The 16020-nt window shown below is 37.8% G+C and overlaps 1 protein-coding gene across 1 annotated transcript in view; it reads left to right on the plus strand.

Moving 5' to 3' along the window:
• Positions 1-5947: 5947 nt before the first annotated feature.
• The window catches only part of adgrv1 (adhesion G protein-coupled receptor V1), a 128231-nt gene continuing 118158 nt past the window's right edge, over positions 5948-16020 (plus strand). Inside the window, exons 1-6 of the mRNA XM_079608572.1 lie at positions 5948-6783; positions 10070-10219; positions 13595-13690; positions 14239-14343; positions 14453-14566; positions 15082-15644. Of these exons, the coding sequence (XP_079464698.1) occupies positions 6577-6783; positions 10070-10219; positions 13595-13690; positions 14239-14343; positions 14453-14566; positions 15082-15644 (1235 nt within the window). The 5' untranslated portion in view covers positions 5948-6576. The remainder of the gene's footprint in view (positions 6784-10069; positions 10220-13594; positions 13691-14238; positions 14344-14452; positions 14567-15081; positions 15645-16020) is intronic.

The raw sequence follows: 16020 nt of genomic DNA on the forward strand, positions 1-16020 counted from the left end.
AAATTATATATTTCAGCTGCTTTTGGTCATACAATAAAAGTCAATGGGGTCCAAAAACAACAATATTGGACCCAATTGACTTTCAATGTATGGGCAAAAAACACTGAAACAAAATATCTCTGTGTGTGTGTGTGTGTGTGTGTGTGTGTGTGCGTGTGTGTGTGTGTGTGTGTGTACACGTGTGTGTGTGTGTGTGTGTGTGTGTGTGTGTGTGTGTGTGTGTGTGTACACGTGTGTGTGTGTGTGTGTGTGTGTGTGTGCGTGTGTGCGTGCGTGCGTGCGTGCGTGTGATAAATAATATCGTACAGTTTTGGAACGACATGAGGTTGAGTAAATAATGAATTTTTTGAAAAAAAATAATTTTGGGGGGAACTATTCCTTTAAAGAGACCAAGTAATATAAATAAATGAATCCCCCAAAGTTACACAGAGTGGGCAAATATCCCACTTGCTAATCTGCTAATCCGACTGAATTAAGTAGCTTACTCAGCATCAACGATGAATTACAGATGCCATTGTAATCAAGTTTCCTGGCATGGGCAGGCATGCATTTTTATTGTAATGAGTAATTCCAGAATGCTATCAGTGAAAACCACTGAGAAGATATAAACCACCTCAAGCACTTTGTTTTTAAAAGTAGAAGATGTGAAGTATGCTAAAAGATTTGGTTGACTGAACAGAGATAACCATGTCGAATGAAAGAGAGACCACCTGAGGCGCTGTATTGACTTAACAGCACACTTCCAGAGAGCAAAAAGGCATCTGTATCTCCCACTGCAGGGGAGCAGCTTTCTGCTGAATATTCACCCAAAATTCTTGCCCTCTTCCATATTTTTGGCTTTTTTTGGCATTTGGACCATCTCTGATATGCACTGAATGGCAAAGGGCTTCTGCTGCGGGCCTCCTGTGCGCCTGAGGGAAAAGAGAGTAGATTGACTGCGAAAGCCATCTTCATTTTGTCTTTGAAATGAGACATCTCTACAATAGACTGTCCTGGGGTCAGCCTAAGAGCCAAACCACCAGGGTCTTGGCGGCTCGGTGCCCTCCTGGTCATTGATAAATCGTTTGATGTTCTTCAGGCCAGCATGTCCTGTGGCGATCTGGCAAAGGATGTGTATCGTCTCTCTGTGTCTGTCTTTATCAATGTCAGGAGGAGATGTGGCCAAAGAGGCCGTGGTAACCTCTGGGTTGACTGATGGCCTGGACATCTCCTTGAATTGCTTGAACCTCCGAAAGAACAAATGCACAAAGATGCTGAAAGAAAGTCGTGTTAGTCAAGTCAAGTGCGTTTATTTATCAGTTCCCAAAACTGCAGCATGATATCATGGACTTTAAATGCAATTATTTGTTAACTTTATGTTGCTCATCCATGATCCATCCACCTGAAAAAAATTGTAAATGATTTAGTATTTCATAACATGTATTTTTTTTTTTTTTTTTTACGACCTTAAACGCATACCTCGGGTCTTTAGTAACCCGGGACGTCATTCACTATACCTTACTCCTCATTAATTTTTTAAAGTTAGACATCCCCTTAGTATTCACCAATCAATTTATTATAAACAATATAACAAGAAAAAAATACAATTATAAAAATGTAAAAAATTGTATAGGGTCGCTAACGGCCCAATGTGTGTAACAGTGTAAGTATATTTTTTTTTATGCACAACAATAATTGAATCTTTGATCACCTTTATTCCACAATATGGCAATGTCTGAAACACAATGAGGAAGTGACATTACACTCATAGTGACCGTATAAGTATCATCAGCAAAACTTTTAAATGGCTCAGCAATTTACTGCAGAGCAAGAACAGGACGCAATCAAATGTAAGTGTCACTGATGGTGGATCTGGTGAAGAAGCCGTCAGCGATCAAAATTTTGATTTTGCAGATGTTGAAAATGATAGTTTTGAGAATATATATTGAGATTGTGAATATGACCCAGGTGCTGAATGTACTGGGAAATGAGCTCTGACGGAGAGTGATGATGGTATAAAACATCTGCTCAAACTGAAACCCTTCCAAGCTCCAAAAGGTAACACAATATGCTTTATTTTATTTTTCTGTGATTGTTACTCTAATATTAGGAAAGTTTTATATTGTCGCGAAAGTTAGAAATCCATCCATGGTTTCTGAAAGTACTATATCTTGTGCGTTTTGCCCTTACTTGCATTAGCAGGTAGTTGCTAAATCGCAGGTGTTTCATAAATGAGATGTTGACATGACTGCAGCCGGTGATGAGGCTGAAACCAGCATGTCCAGTGCAAGTAGTCTTTGACTATTTAATTTTATTTTTTATTTATCTGTTATATCTGTTATACATGAGACCTTTTTGATGGATATTGGGTTAACTTATGCCAATTTTGAGCATGTGATCTTAACTGAGACTGAGATTCGAGTGTTTGTAGACGTTTAGGAGACTGTTGCGTCCACCTTGATTTATTGCAATATTGTGGTGTTCAGTTTTATTTAGATTTTAGAAAATAAACATGTGATTGCTTTCCAAAATCAAAGGTTTCTTGTTTTTCACTGGCATGTCTCTTAGGTGTTGAGGACTAGTGCATCTTTAAAGCCTACATTCAGTACGAGTAAAAAGTACTAAATGCTCTAAAGGTGATAATACACAGGGCAACTTTTTGAGCAATGTTGCCGGCCAATCTTGCAGAGCGATTGTTGCTTGGGCACTTTCCCATTGCAAATGGGCAATACATTTCTATCTGGATAATTTAGATCGGTCGTGGGCCCTGTGTCTCATCTGGTTGCCCGTTGACAGCAACATTGCCCAGCATCATTGCCCCAAAAGTTGCCCAGTGTATTATCCCTTAAGACTTTTACTCAAGTCAAATTGGAATTGGTGACTTGTAACTTCATCTGTACTTTTACTCAATTATGGATTTAGGTACTCTTTACACATTTGCATCACTGGATAGAAGCAGAGCATATGGGGATTGTTAGAGAACGTAAAAGAATTGGAGTTGAAATTGCTCACAAAATTGCTCACAATGGGTCTCATTCATGAAACATTTGTAAATATACGAGTAAATATGTGAGTGATTTGCGCGTAAAGAGACCTTCCCGAAAACTCTTCTCTTGATTCACAAATATTTCGTAAACGTCAGATGTGATAGTGAAATGTGTGTGTGTGTTAATGAATTCCAATCAGTTGTAAATGGGACATGAGTGCACGCTCATTCGCAATTACCATAAATCCCGCCCATTAAATCCGACTGACAACCATATATGGGCATCATATTATGACAAAAAACGAAGGATTTCAACGTCTTCTTAAAAGCGAATGAAAAAGAAAAATGTCTCATTATCAGATAATATTTTATTATCAGAAGTTCATTCAAAACGCCACATTTTATTTTCAAGTGTACATAGGCGTATCAGGTCCTAAAAAAAGGAAGCTTGGCAGCATATTACAGATGCAGTTAATGGAGTTTCATCTGTTAATCGAACAGTCCCAGAAATGAAAAGAAAATGGTTCGACATGAAGCTTGACTGCAAAAAACTAATTAGTTCACTTCGAAAAAATATAGCCCAGCCCTATTGAAAGCAATTAATTATTTGATTAAAGTGTTCTGTTTGCAGATGCTATTACTGGCTCTCATAATAAAAGTAAAAAGAAACAACGAATGTAATTACTATATATAATATTTTTTCCAAATGCTGTGTAAATACGTACCCGATTAAGGTGAATTAAAATGCAGCCTTATTAATGAGCAAAACGTTCGGATGTTAAACGCACTATTTTCGCGTGGCTGGGAGCATTCATTTATTTCGTACCAACTAACATTTGGAAAATACGAACATTTTAATGAATCTGAAAATTTACGCCAGAACCACTTTACACACGATTTACACAAAAAATCGTTCTGCTCATGTTTCATGAATGAGACCCAATGAGAGTATGGTTTTAACAGAATTTGAAGTCAAAATTTCATAGGAAATGTTTGTTATTATTCAGCTCATAATTTGGATTTTGGATTTATTTGTGCTATCCTAAACCGTATTAGTATTAACAGAAATGTGGTATTAGGTAGCAGCGTATTATAATGTAAACTTACTAAAATAAATAAAAGAGAGGTGCTGGTGCAGTTTGGTTGTATGTTGTGTATTGAGTCTGAACAAGTCAGGAAGTTCCCAGCTCTGGGGGAGAAACAGGGCTGAATACAAGGCTTTCCCCTCTACTGTCCCGGCTTTGTACTCTCACCCCAGGCCTCAGCCCGCCAGCAGCCGCTAATCCAGTTTTGATAGCATTCACGGCCCCCCTTCCGTGCGTCCTGCCTGCCTGCCTGCCTGCCCGCCTCTTGTCATCAAAACACAACACACACACACACACACACACACACACACACACACACACACACACACACACACACACACACACACACACACACACACACACACACACACACACACAGATGTGCACACTCACACATACCCCAATGGAGCAATGAAATTGTGTCAAAATCATATGGTTGCATTTCTGCCCCTCAAAGTTGTATTTTCACTAACTCAAAAGAAGGAACCCCTCAGTAATCTGAAATGGCACCTTGATTGATGAACGCCGTCTGCTCCCAGCAACCTTGTGGCTCAAGAATAACCGCATGATGTAGCAGAAGTGGAACATATGAAGAGCTGAATTTAACCAATGTCCAACTTTCCCTGGTAATTGACTCCCATAAGAAAAAAACAAAAAAAAACAAGATTACTTCATTCAAAGCTTGTGTATTTACCATGTAATTTAGCAAATATAAAATGTGTGTGTGTGCTTCAAAGCAGCAGATGACTAAATAGATGGCCAGACGTTGTTTTGAACATATTCATGTTTTCTGTTTTGTTAGCCATGACAACACAACAGTCTTAAAGAAAAAAAAAAGGAGACTGATATTGTCTGAGTCCTGCAGTAAAACTTTATAGTCTCTTTCTCAAGAGATGACCACAATAAATGCCTGTCTGAATTGTCTCCTATTGCAGGTGACAATAACTGGGATCTGACCTTCAAGGTCAGGAACCTTAAAAGGAAAGGGTCAGTCATAGAGTCATATTATCTTGATTTCCAAAGTCTTAAAGGGATATTTCAACCAAAAATTATTAAAGGGTGGTATGATTTCACTTTTCTAACTTTAGTTAGTGTGAAATGTTGCTGTTTAAGCATAAATAACATCTGCAAAGTTACAACGCTCAAAGTTCAAAGCAAAGGAAGATATTTGCTTTTAAAGAAAAGGACTACAAACGGCTGGTATAGGGACTACAGTGACATCAGCAAGCCTAAAATGTACATAAACCCCACCCCCGGGAACACGCAGTCCATGTTGAGAAGAGGAAAAGTTGTTGTATAAGAGTAAATTTGTGAATCAGCTCAAACTTTAGCATCCATCTTTTCACATGCAATAGAAAGTCACTCTGTGTGCATCTCACAACAGTTCCTATGAGCGATTTCTAGATTACTGTGACAGAATATCCAATTGAAGATAGTTAACTGCACATCAGCAACATAAATTCATCAACTAACCATTCAGAGACGTCTTGTTGCATTCACTTAGTGTGTCTGCGTGAGGTAATCGCTGCTTCTAACTCACATGAGCTCTTGAAACCCCGCCATCTGCAGCAGCTCATTTGCATTTAAAGGGCCAGGCACAAAACGGTGCGTTTTTGCAAACCCTCCAAAAGTGACAACTTTAACATGCTATATAAAAATATCTGTGGGGTATTTTGTGCTAAAACTTCACACACACACTCTGGGGACATCAGATATTTATTTTACATCTTGTAAAAATGGCATTTTACCACCCCTTTAACTCATGTCGCTCAAAACCTACGCTGTTTGTTTGAAACAAAATATATACATTTTTGAGGAATTTTCATGCAGGTCTTTGGACAATGGCAGCTCCCAAAAGAACAAAAAAACATACCGGTAGGTTGTCTGTATACAAAAAGTCCGGTTCTGCAAGAAGAAAATATTAGAAAATACAAAGAAAATATAGAACCTTAAAGGCTTCTTAAAGGGTCAGGTGCTTTATATATAAAAACTTTTAAGGGTTCCAAACATGAGATCGTTTTATGAATTAAGATTCAATTTTAATCAATAATGTTTTAATTAATTTTTAACTGTAATTTTATTAAACATCTTGTAAACATACTTGATCACTAGAAAAACAAATTAAAAATCTCCCATTAAAAATGAAAGTATTATGCAATTATTATAGAACCTGTTTGGCAAAAATAGTTCTTTAAAAAATCAGACAGGAACCCTAGGGTTCTAGAAGACCATTAAACCTTTTTTTATAAAGGTGATGTTAGCTAATGCTGCTAAACTCATATATTTGTGCAATTCTCTACTTGTCAATTCACCCTTTCGGGTATATATTTTAGCTGCTATTATGGTGTACACTCTCCTTGAAAGTGTGAAATCTGTGCAAGTACCATAACAGTAAGAATCAATGAATGCACCACCTTGTCAGATCTACTGTGAGTGAAAGATGAACAGTATCAGAGGCTTGTAATTGTACATTTAATTTATGCAGAGTGAAATATTCCCCGTCCAGATGAATGGTATCTGAACTGTATGTTCTTTCTCTCTTCAGGAATGCCAGCTGTTCTTGGTCTAGCTGGCCTGGTTCTGATGCTGCTCACCACAAGTGTCAGGTCCGAGTCGGCAGAGCTGAGGTTCCAGGGCCAGACTCAGTTTGTTGTGAACGAGAGCAGCAGGGCCATAGTGCGTCTTGTGGTGGAACGAGTTGGAGATCCAGTTAATGTCACAGCTCTGGTTCTGGTAAGTTTAGAAGAGCAATTTGCACTGTGAGTGGATAATCGTTGTTACTATCAGTTTGTGTGGCTGCCCAACGCTATCTCACAACCAATTCTTATGAATTCGTACGAGTGAGTAAAATGTGGCTGATTCATATGAATTGGGCAACTCGTAAAATATGTACGATTTAGCAAAAATCTTACGTAAGCAATAAGGTACGAGAGGCTGTGCTGTATCGTGAATAAGGAGAAGGTTATTCCTGCACAACCGGAGGCTGTTGCAGTTTCAGGACCCCAGTTCTAGGACCACAGTTCCAGGACGCTAGTTTTCTGTGACAGCGCCACCTACAGAACTGGATCACCAAAAACACTAATTTAACCCCTTTCACAAAGATCACAGATGGTCCTAGATTATTGTTGTTCAACATTCATTACTCGTTAAAACATCACACTCTTACACTTATTTTATATGGACAAACTGAGCATCATTAGACATATTTAAGACTCCAGCTTCGATAGTTGACCACTGTTTAAAATTGGTTTGCAGTGACATTCATTTCTTAATTTATGACAGGAGTGCAACATTTTTAATCTGAAACGTTCGTTATTTTGAATAGAAATCATCACTCATAAAGCAGTCATTCACGTCTTCTCCGGTTTATTTGTGTTCACATACATGCAATATACAGCATCCGCCAGGGCTCTTAGTCCAACGGTGCGCATATTTGGAGAAATAATGATTTATCATCACATGTTTGTAAAATATTTTGTCCTATACAGAATAACATTTCTATTCATTTTCCACTGAATTATGCAATCTGAAGCTCAAACAGCGAACACAGAGAGATCGTGTCTCCTCTTCCTGTGCTGCGTTCCAGTCCAAAATTGTCATGCCCTTCACTCGCTAACTTCCCTCCGTCTCGTTCACTCGGATGTACGTCATTGCTTACGTTGCACAAGTGCCCACTTCTGGCGGAAACTGCAATGGGCTGAATTGGAACGTCCTAAGCCCTTGATCACTTGGAATCAGCTATGGAGTTGATGTATTATAATTTTTTTAATCCCTTTAAGAAATTGTTTAATGCAGCTTCCAAATGTAGGTGTGTTTGGGTTGTTTAAAAAAAAAATATATATATATAATTAATTTATCATAGAGTTGTTTGTTGTAGGGTTGATTAGACGAGATCTGTGGTGACGTCACAATCGTACTGCATGGTGGGACATATAGGTGCCTGAAGTGTACATATGAAGTAGACTCGCTCCCTCGGTCAAAATCGAGGGAACCAGGGTCTGTCCATATAAACTTCCCTTGGCACTTCACGAAGTGGAACGCACTTCAAAATGGCAGCAGAGATTCCCCCAAGGGGAAGTGCTTAGATAAGTTTGCAAGTCCGTGGAATGCAGCACTGTTTTGCGTCAAGATCTCAGCTCTCTCATTCGCTGTACAGCTGTCAATCATCTCACGTGGTTTAGACAAATAGAAAAACACCCGCAAATTAAGAAAACATCTTCATCAGTTTCACAACACATGTGTGCTCCAAATACTCACAACACAACCAAATACAGAAGTGCTCTGCAAATAGTACAGAACACAACGGAAATGTTTACAGGGGACCCCAAAGGGACGATTTGTGTGTGTGCGAAGTTTATATATATATATATATATATATATATATATATATATATATATATATATATATATATATATATATGATATATATATTTATTTATGAATACCTCACAGATATTTTTATATAGCATGTTAAAGTTGTCACTGTTTGAGGGTCAGCAAAACGCATAATTTTGTGTCTGGCCCTTTAAATGCAAATTAGCTGCTGTTCCCGACACAGAGGGCGGGGTTTCAAGAGCTCATGTGTTAGCAGTTAGCCTACCTCACCAGACACACACTAAAATGACAGAAACTGTCAGACAATGATGGAGAGACTGAAGAAGAAGTGACAACATGTAGAATGCAACAGGACGTCTCTGAATGGTTAGTTGATTAATTTATGTAGCTGATGTTAACTATCTTCAATTAGCATATTATCTTTATGATAATCTATAAATCGATCGGAATTAGGAACTGTTAGTGACTTTCTATTGCATGTCAAAAGACAGATGCTACAGTTTGAGCTGACTCACAAATGGAGATATGTGCTCGACTACAACCATAGACAGTATACAACAACTCCCTCTTCTCAACATGGACTGCGTGTTCCCGGGGGCGGGGTTTAGGTCAATTTTAGGGTTGGGTGAGAAATGTGTAGTCCATACCAGCCGTTTGTTGTAGTCATTAAAAAACGATTTCTTTAAAAGCAAATATCTCCCTTTGCTTGTAACCTTGCAGATGTTGTTTATGCTCAAACAGCAACACACACTTACTAAAGTTAGAAAAGTGAAATCATACTCAACCACCCGTTAAGTTGCAGCTCGTTGTGCTCTCTCGGCCACCGTAGAAAATGCATAAAGCATTAAAAAACATTTAGTAAAAACAACATTATTTTGATTTAATTATTTGTTTTAATAGTATTTTAATATTTATTAGTTTGTTTATATAAACATTGGCTGAAATTCCAAAGAAAACTATTTTTTAAATTACTTATTTAAATTATCAAGTAACTATCACACAATGCCTCCTTTTAATTGTAGCCTATCAGTAGTAAGTCATAATGACACACACAGCACACTGATGGCACATAATAAGAGCATGTAAGAAATAGTAAGAATAAGAAATAGTTTAGAAAGCAAGAGTACATTTTGTACTGTGGATATGAGGCTCCACAGAACCGTTGAGCTAACAATGCTTCTGTACTGCATGATGTGTTAATGCCTTAACAGCTGTATGGGTCTCAACACCCAAACATCTGTCATGTAAATCATATCATTGCACACATGGCCATAATTAGCACAGAAACACAAATATGCCTACTGTTAAAGCAGGCAGTGCCTGTTTAGCACACATAGTAAGTGGGCAAGTGTTGCCGGTTCATTGAATGGCTTCCATAAATTCACTGTAGAAGGAAGGATCTAAGAGCTCGTTTTGTAGCGGCTTACAGTGGGTGGCATCAAAGCATGTGCTAGAGGTGGCAGTTGTCAACCAGATGGTGCCGGTTGAGTTTAAAAGAGGTCAGGGATTTCCCGTCACAAACTTTTTGAGGTGTTTTATAAAGAACCGTTTTCTTTTCTCCCAATCCAAGTCTTGATTTTTGTTCAGCACGTTCCGAAAAACAAAAACACAAAGAACATCTATGCTTTAAAAGAATTGTTCCCAAAACTAAAACAATTGATGACTGTTCTCCATGTTTGTCCAGCTTCAGGGAGAGGACACTGGAGACTTTGAGGCCACAACTGCTGCTGCTTTTCTCCTGTCCTCTGAAAGCAGTAAAACTATCTTCATCGCTGTGAGGGATGATGACATACCTGAGGCTGATGAGACCTTTGTGTTCAACCTCAGCCTGCAGGTAATTCTTGAACCAGGAAACACTGACTATCTGCAGGTAAAGTCTATAGTGGTAAAGACATGTGCATGTAATTAAAAGGGTGTAGGTTCAAATCCAGTAAAAGCTGGCCGATAGTGCCTATAAGCAAGACACTTACCCACGGTTTCACAGACAAGGCTTAAGCCGAGTCTCAGACTAAAATGCATGTTTGAGCTGTTTTAACTGAAAGCAACTTGCTCTGACAAAAAATATGTCAGTGCCATTGTTTGTCTCAAGATGCATACCATTAATGTTTTTTTTTTTCTAAGGCACATTTATTAAAGCTATTAAAGCCCTAATTGAACTAATCCAAGCTCTGTCTGTGAAACCGGGCCTTAATTTCAGGTTGTTCAAGGGGGTCTCATTTCTATTAAAAATAAATAAAATATCCTTAAATCTTTATATCTAAAGCATCCATAAAACAAGATCAATTTACGCAGCAAAACTGTGTAAGATAATTAGGCTTTTTAACCCCATTACCAAATTGTTATGTTTTTTTGTTTTTTCTTTAATAATTCTGTTATGTGCTTGTAATTTTTATTATTTTTAATATTTTGTGTTTATATTTAATTTGTTTTTATTTCAGTTTTAAATTTTCACGTTTTACATATAATAGTTATATTTATTTATTTTATTTGAGCTGTATTTCAATTCATTAAAATGATTTTTAATAATATTAGTTTTTACTTATTTTATGAGATTAATGCTTAAAACAATAAAACATTTTCCAGCACAGATGAAAAATAAACTTAAATAAACAAACTTAACTTAAAAGATATATTCTCAAAAAGAAAATTTAAATATTGTTAACTGAAAAAAAAAAACTACAATTCTGATTGAGAAGAAAAATGACGTTTTGCTGTGTGACTTAAAGTCATGTGCAAGCATCGGCTAAGTAAGCGTTAAATTTGAACACTTCCTCTGCCCATTTTTAAGAGTAATCCATCTCAATAGTGGGAATCCCAGAGTGGTTGAAATTCTTGCTTGAGTGGACAGCACTGAAAGCTTGTCAACTCTTCAGCCACAGCTCAATGGCCCATAAGCCTTTGCATGGTCTTTGATGGGTTCCCCTAACTTTTTATAAGGGTTAAGTAATGGCACTGCAGCAGCAACCCTACGTTAGAAGTCACCGTCAAGCGAAATAACCAACTGTGACAGCCACAACTGTCAGTGCCGTAAGATTAAAGAGATGTTATGCAAAGCTAATCACTATAAGAAAAGCACAGGCCTGGAAATAAGCTTCCTATAACACGCAAAGGAGGAGCATCTCCTAGGAGTTTAATTTATGCACCACTAGTGGCACCAAATGGAATTGCAGAAATAACACCTGTTTCCAAAAGGTTTTCCTCAGGTTTTATGCTATTAGTTGACCCAGAAGATGACACTGGGACTCTGGGTCTGGGTCTCATTTACTAATGATTGCATATATTTATATGCACAAGAGAACTTCTCACACAAAACAATCTGCCTAATTCACAACACGTGCGCGCACACATGAGTTTGTTCTTAACCTTGTTTTAATATTAATGAGAGACAGCATGCCCAAGGCTAGTAATTTGCATAAAACACGCCCAAACCTTCCATATAAGGGCTTTCCTTACAACCTTCCTTTACAGTCTTTCGTCACTCTCAGCTCTCTAAACATGATCCTTGAGAAATGTCAAATGTCTAACACATTAAACACCTTTATCATGTTATTATAACTTGTAAGCTATTTTCCATGAGTGTGAGACTTCCGATTCATTCCGATACATAACTAGAAGAATAGAAAAGTGCAGTAAACCGTTAAACTATTTGTGCTACAAACCAGTGTGTTTATTATTACTATAATACATTAAAATCATATAATGACAAATACCATAATAATATCATAATATTGTTTTTGTACAGCTAATATAACTGGAAGCGTCTGACACTGGAAGCCTCACACATTCAACTTGTTCAACAAAATGGCTACAACCATTACAAATAAGGTGGATATACAAACCCAAATTATACAGCGTTCACCAAAAGCTTTGTATGCAGATTTCATGCATACATTTGTGTGTACGCCAGACAGTGAATGAAGACACACTGTTTAGAAATTTGAGGAAAAATCAACAAACGGCTTACTTTTAGTCATCTCATTAAACTGAGATGGAGGTATTTGAACATGAAAAATGACATTCATCACCTTTATGTGTTGTCTAAGGATGTGTTTCTCATAGCAGTGCCTCTCTGTTCTGCGGTGTCCCAGTCTGTTGACAGTGAGTGATTAATGACAACGGGTCATGGCTCCACTGTCTACTTGTCCGCTGTTTAACAAATGAACCTTAGGCTGGCAGAATGGGGCAACTTAAGGGTAACAAAAGACCACTGGCATGAAATGAAACCCAAGCTGAAGGCAGTAAAAGGAAACCAAGACAGTCCTTAAGAGAAATTTTCATTAAACATATGCTAATTATTGACAGACCAAAAAAACAAAACTGGGGAAAAGAAAAACTGTTGTTTTATTCTTTATTTTCTGCTCTCCATTATCTCACTTATAATTTTTTTTTTTATTAAAATGTGTGTAAGCAAGTCTTAACAAATGTCTGCTACTGATGTATCTCTATAAAAGTATTCGTACACTGCAGTAGAAGGAGGAGGGAGAGCGTTTTGGTACCGAGCTGGATCTCAGTCACGGGTTGCAGGGAATTGCCTGAGCATGTGTATTTCATGCCACTGCAACAAGAGCTCTGTTGCTGAAAGAAATCTCTGTTACAGCTGGGAAAAGCTCATTTTAATGGGGTGCTCAAAAAGAGTCTATATGGGGTTTGTGTTCTTACGTGGTAATGCTTTTTTTTTTGTACTCTGCATCATAGACACTCATACACACTTAAAAATATACAGAGCCTACAAAAGGTTTCATCTGAAATTCTACAGCTGCAGAAACTTTTTTTAATGGATTTAATTGGTTATAGTATTTGCTTTGATAAATAAAATAAAATAAAAATATGGATCCAAGTGCAATATGTTCTTGGAACAACATCTGTGTTGATATTGAAGCAACATTCAAATCAACCAATCAGATTTGAAGGACAAGTTTGCAGTTTATGTCAAGTTTAGGCTTACAGCCAGGGTTAGGTGCTTCCACATCAGTGTTATTCACCTATCATCTCCCTCTGATTTTAGGGATAACTTGTAGTTAGAGTTAGGTTTAGGGGTATATGGATATGGTTAGGACTACATTTTCAGACAGGAATGTTGTTCCAGGATCAGCAAAATATGTTGACCAAGGAATATGTCTTACTTGGCAAAATCACGGTGACCACACACACACACACGCACTCACATACATTTTTTATTAATTACTCATTTCAATGATTTACTTTTCAGAGCTCATCAAATGGTGTCAAAGTGGGAACTCCAAATATTGCCACCATCACCATCCTGTCTAATGATAATGCCTTTGGAATAATTTCCTTCAACTCAGTAAGTTTCTTTTAATTTCCTCAATGAACAGCAGGAAGAAGTTGTTCAGAGCATGCTGGGTAGGGGTGACTGTAAGCGTGAGCTGTTTTTACTTTTTATCTGTGGTGTGTGTGTTGTGAGGGGTGTATTCGATGGATTGGAAAGTGAGAGTGAGGGAGTGGTGTGGGTCAGATGCCTGAGAGGAAAGGTCGGGTTGCTTTTTTCCATTACAAAAATAAATACATAATAATAATTAGGGGTGTATCAATGCACAGGACAATGGTGACACCAGAATAAAAATTCTGAAGCTGAAAATAGAGAATTATTTTAGACGAATATGCTTGCACTCTATAAGTGACTATAGTTATCCTGAAGATTTAGATTAGCTAGTTCAGATGTGTTTAATTCTAGTTTTAGCTAGGCAGGACTTTGGCCCTCTAGGAGCAGAATTGGACACCTGTGTCACATTACCTCGTCTCTTAATCTGTTAATGCATTTCCTGATATCCCTAATTTCTAATTTTGTCAGTACATGCATGAAACAGTGATATATGTTTGATTTCTGTTTAGACCTCCCTCATTACTGTGGAGGAGCCAACAGGTAGAAGCCACTATGTTCCTCTCACTCTTCTCCGAGAGAAAGGAACCTATGGGACTGTGACTGTCAACTTTGAGGTGAGCATTGCCAGAAAGTTTTTGACTCTGCTAATGAAAAAAAGAAGAAGAAGAAATGTTGTTGATTATATTGCATATTCTCTATCTATATTTCTTTATGAATTCACAGATTTTTGGAGGTCCAAACCCTGCCAATGAAGATCTCAGTCCAGACATGGGGAACATTACTATTCCTCCTGGTCGTTCTGTTGTAGTTTTCAGCATCATGATACAAGATGACAAGGTACTGTTTAAAAAAAAAAAAAAATGTAGTGAACAAAACAAATCACATAAATAATGACAGGTTAAGCGCAGAACGGAACCAAAAAAGTTTTGTTTAGTGCATGTTACAGGATTTTTTGTGAATGATCCATCAGTGTTATTTCAACAAAAAAACAAAAAACCTATGCTATTTTACAAAAAATCAGTCATTTTATAGCATACACACAAATTGAGAAATATATTAAATTTAGTCAAAATACACATTCATGGCCCTCTTATTTTTCAGCCTCTCTTCCCCAAATAACCCACTTCTCACAATCCAATCAATTGTGAATGGATGAAATCAAGTCTCGACCTGCATGTTTTTCTCATTAAAAATACACTTTCTCTCAGAAAAGTGCCTTATGGAGATAAAAAACAAAAAAGTTATGAACGGGTTTCACATTAACTTTAATGAAACGTCACATCAACAGTTAGATGTTCTGCATTAGTCTTAATCATTATGTTTTTTTTTTTTAAATCTCACATCTCCTTTAGCTTCCAGAAGATGATGAAACCTTCACAGTGCGTTTGACAGAAGCAGCTGGCGGAGCTTTACTCAATCCTAACAGAAGCAGTGTGCAGATCAAGATCTCCCGTAATGATGCTCCCATCCGCTTCTCCAAGCCCACATTGGTTGTGCCGGAGAACATCGGTGTCATTTCTCTTACCGTTACTCGTGGTAGAACTGAGGATGGTCTTCTGATCGGTTCTGATGACAGGACAGTGTCTGTGGCCTATGCAGTCGTTACGGGCAGTGGAGCGGCCAGTGCTACTCTGCTGACGGACTTTGTGGATCTACAGGCTGAGAGGATGGTTGTTTTCCCTCCAGGGATCCATGAAACAGAACTCCGCTTCAGCATCAGAGATGACAACATTCCAGAGATTGCAGAGTCTTTCCAGGTGGTTCTTCTGGAAGAGACCCTATTGGGTGACGCGGTGCTGATGACACCAAGTATGGCACTCGTGACCATCGAGCCCAATGATAAGCCTTATGGAGTCCTGTCAATCAGTCCTTCCCCCATACAACCACACATTATCAATGAAGACCTGACCCCGATGTAAGTAGGATATTGTTAACAGTTTAAAGATACTTGCATTAATGTGTTCAATGTGCATGAGAATTATTGCATTATTTGATTAAAAGAGCCATATAGTCTTGGTTATTAACTGTGTGTCATAACCAGGTGTAATGTAACAGGGAAAAAGAAAGCCTATCTATGTTACACCAAATACACATGGCAGGTTGTCAAACCGTTGCACTGTTTCTGAGAAAAGGTGGAACATGTAAAATCCAATGTCTTCATTCCTTTTGGTAGTTGCGGAAACACTGTAGTTCAGGGCACGGGTCTCACTATTATCTAGTTGCTTATTAGCATGCATATTGCTAGGCTATTTATTAGTACTTATAAAGTTCATATTAATGCCTTATTCTGC

Source organism: Phoxinus phoxinus (genome assembly GCF_949152265.1).
Source record: "Phoxinus phoxinus genome assembly, chromosome: 3".
In the NCBI taxonomy this organism is placed as follows: domain Eukaryota; kingdom Metazoa; phylum Chordata; class Actinopteri; order Cypriniformes; family Leuciscidae; genus Phoxinus; species Phoxinus phoxinus.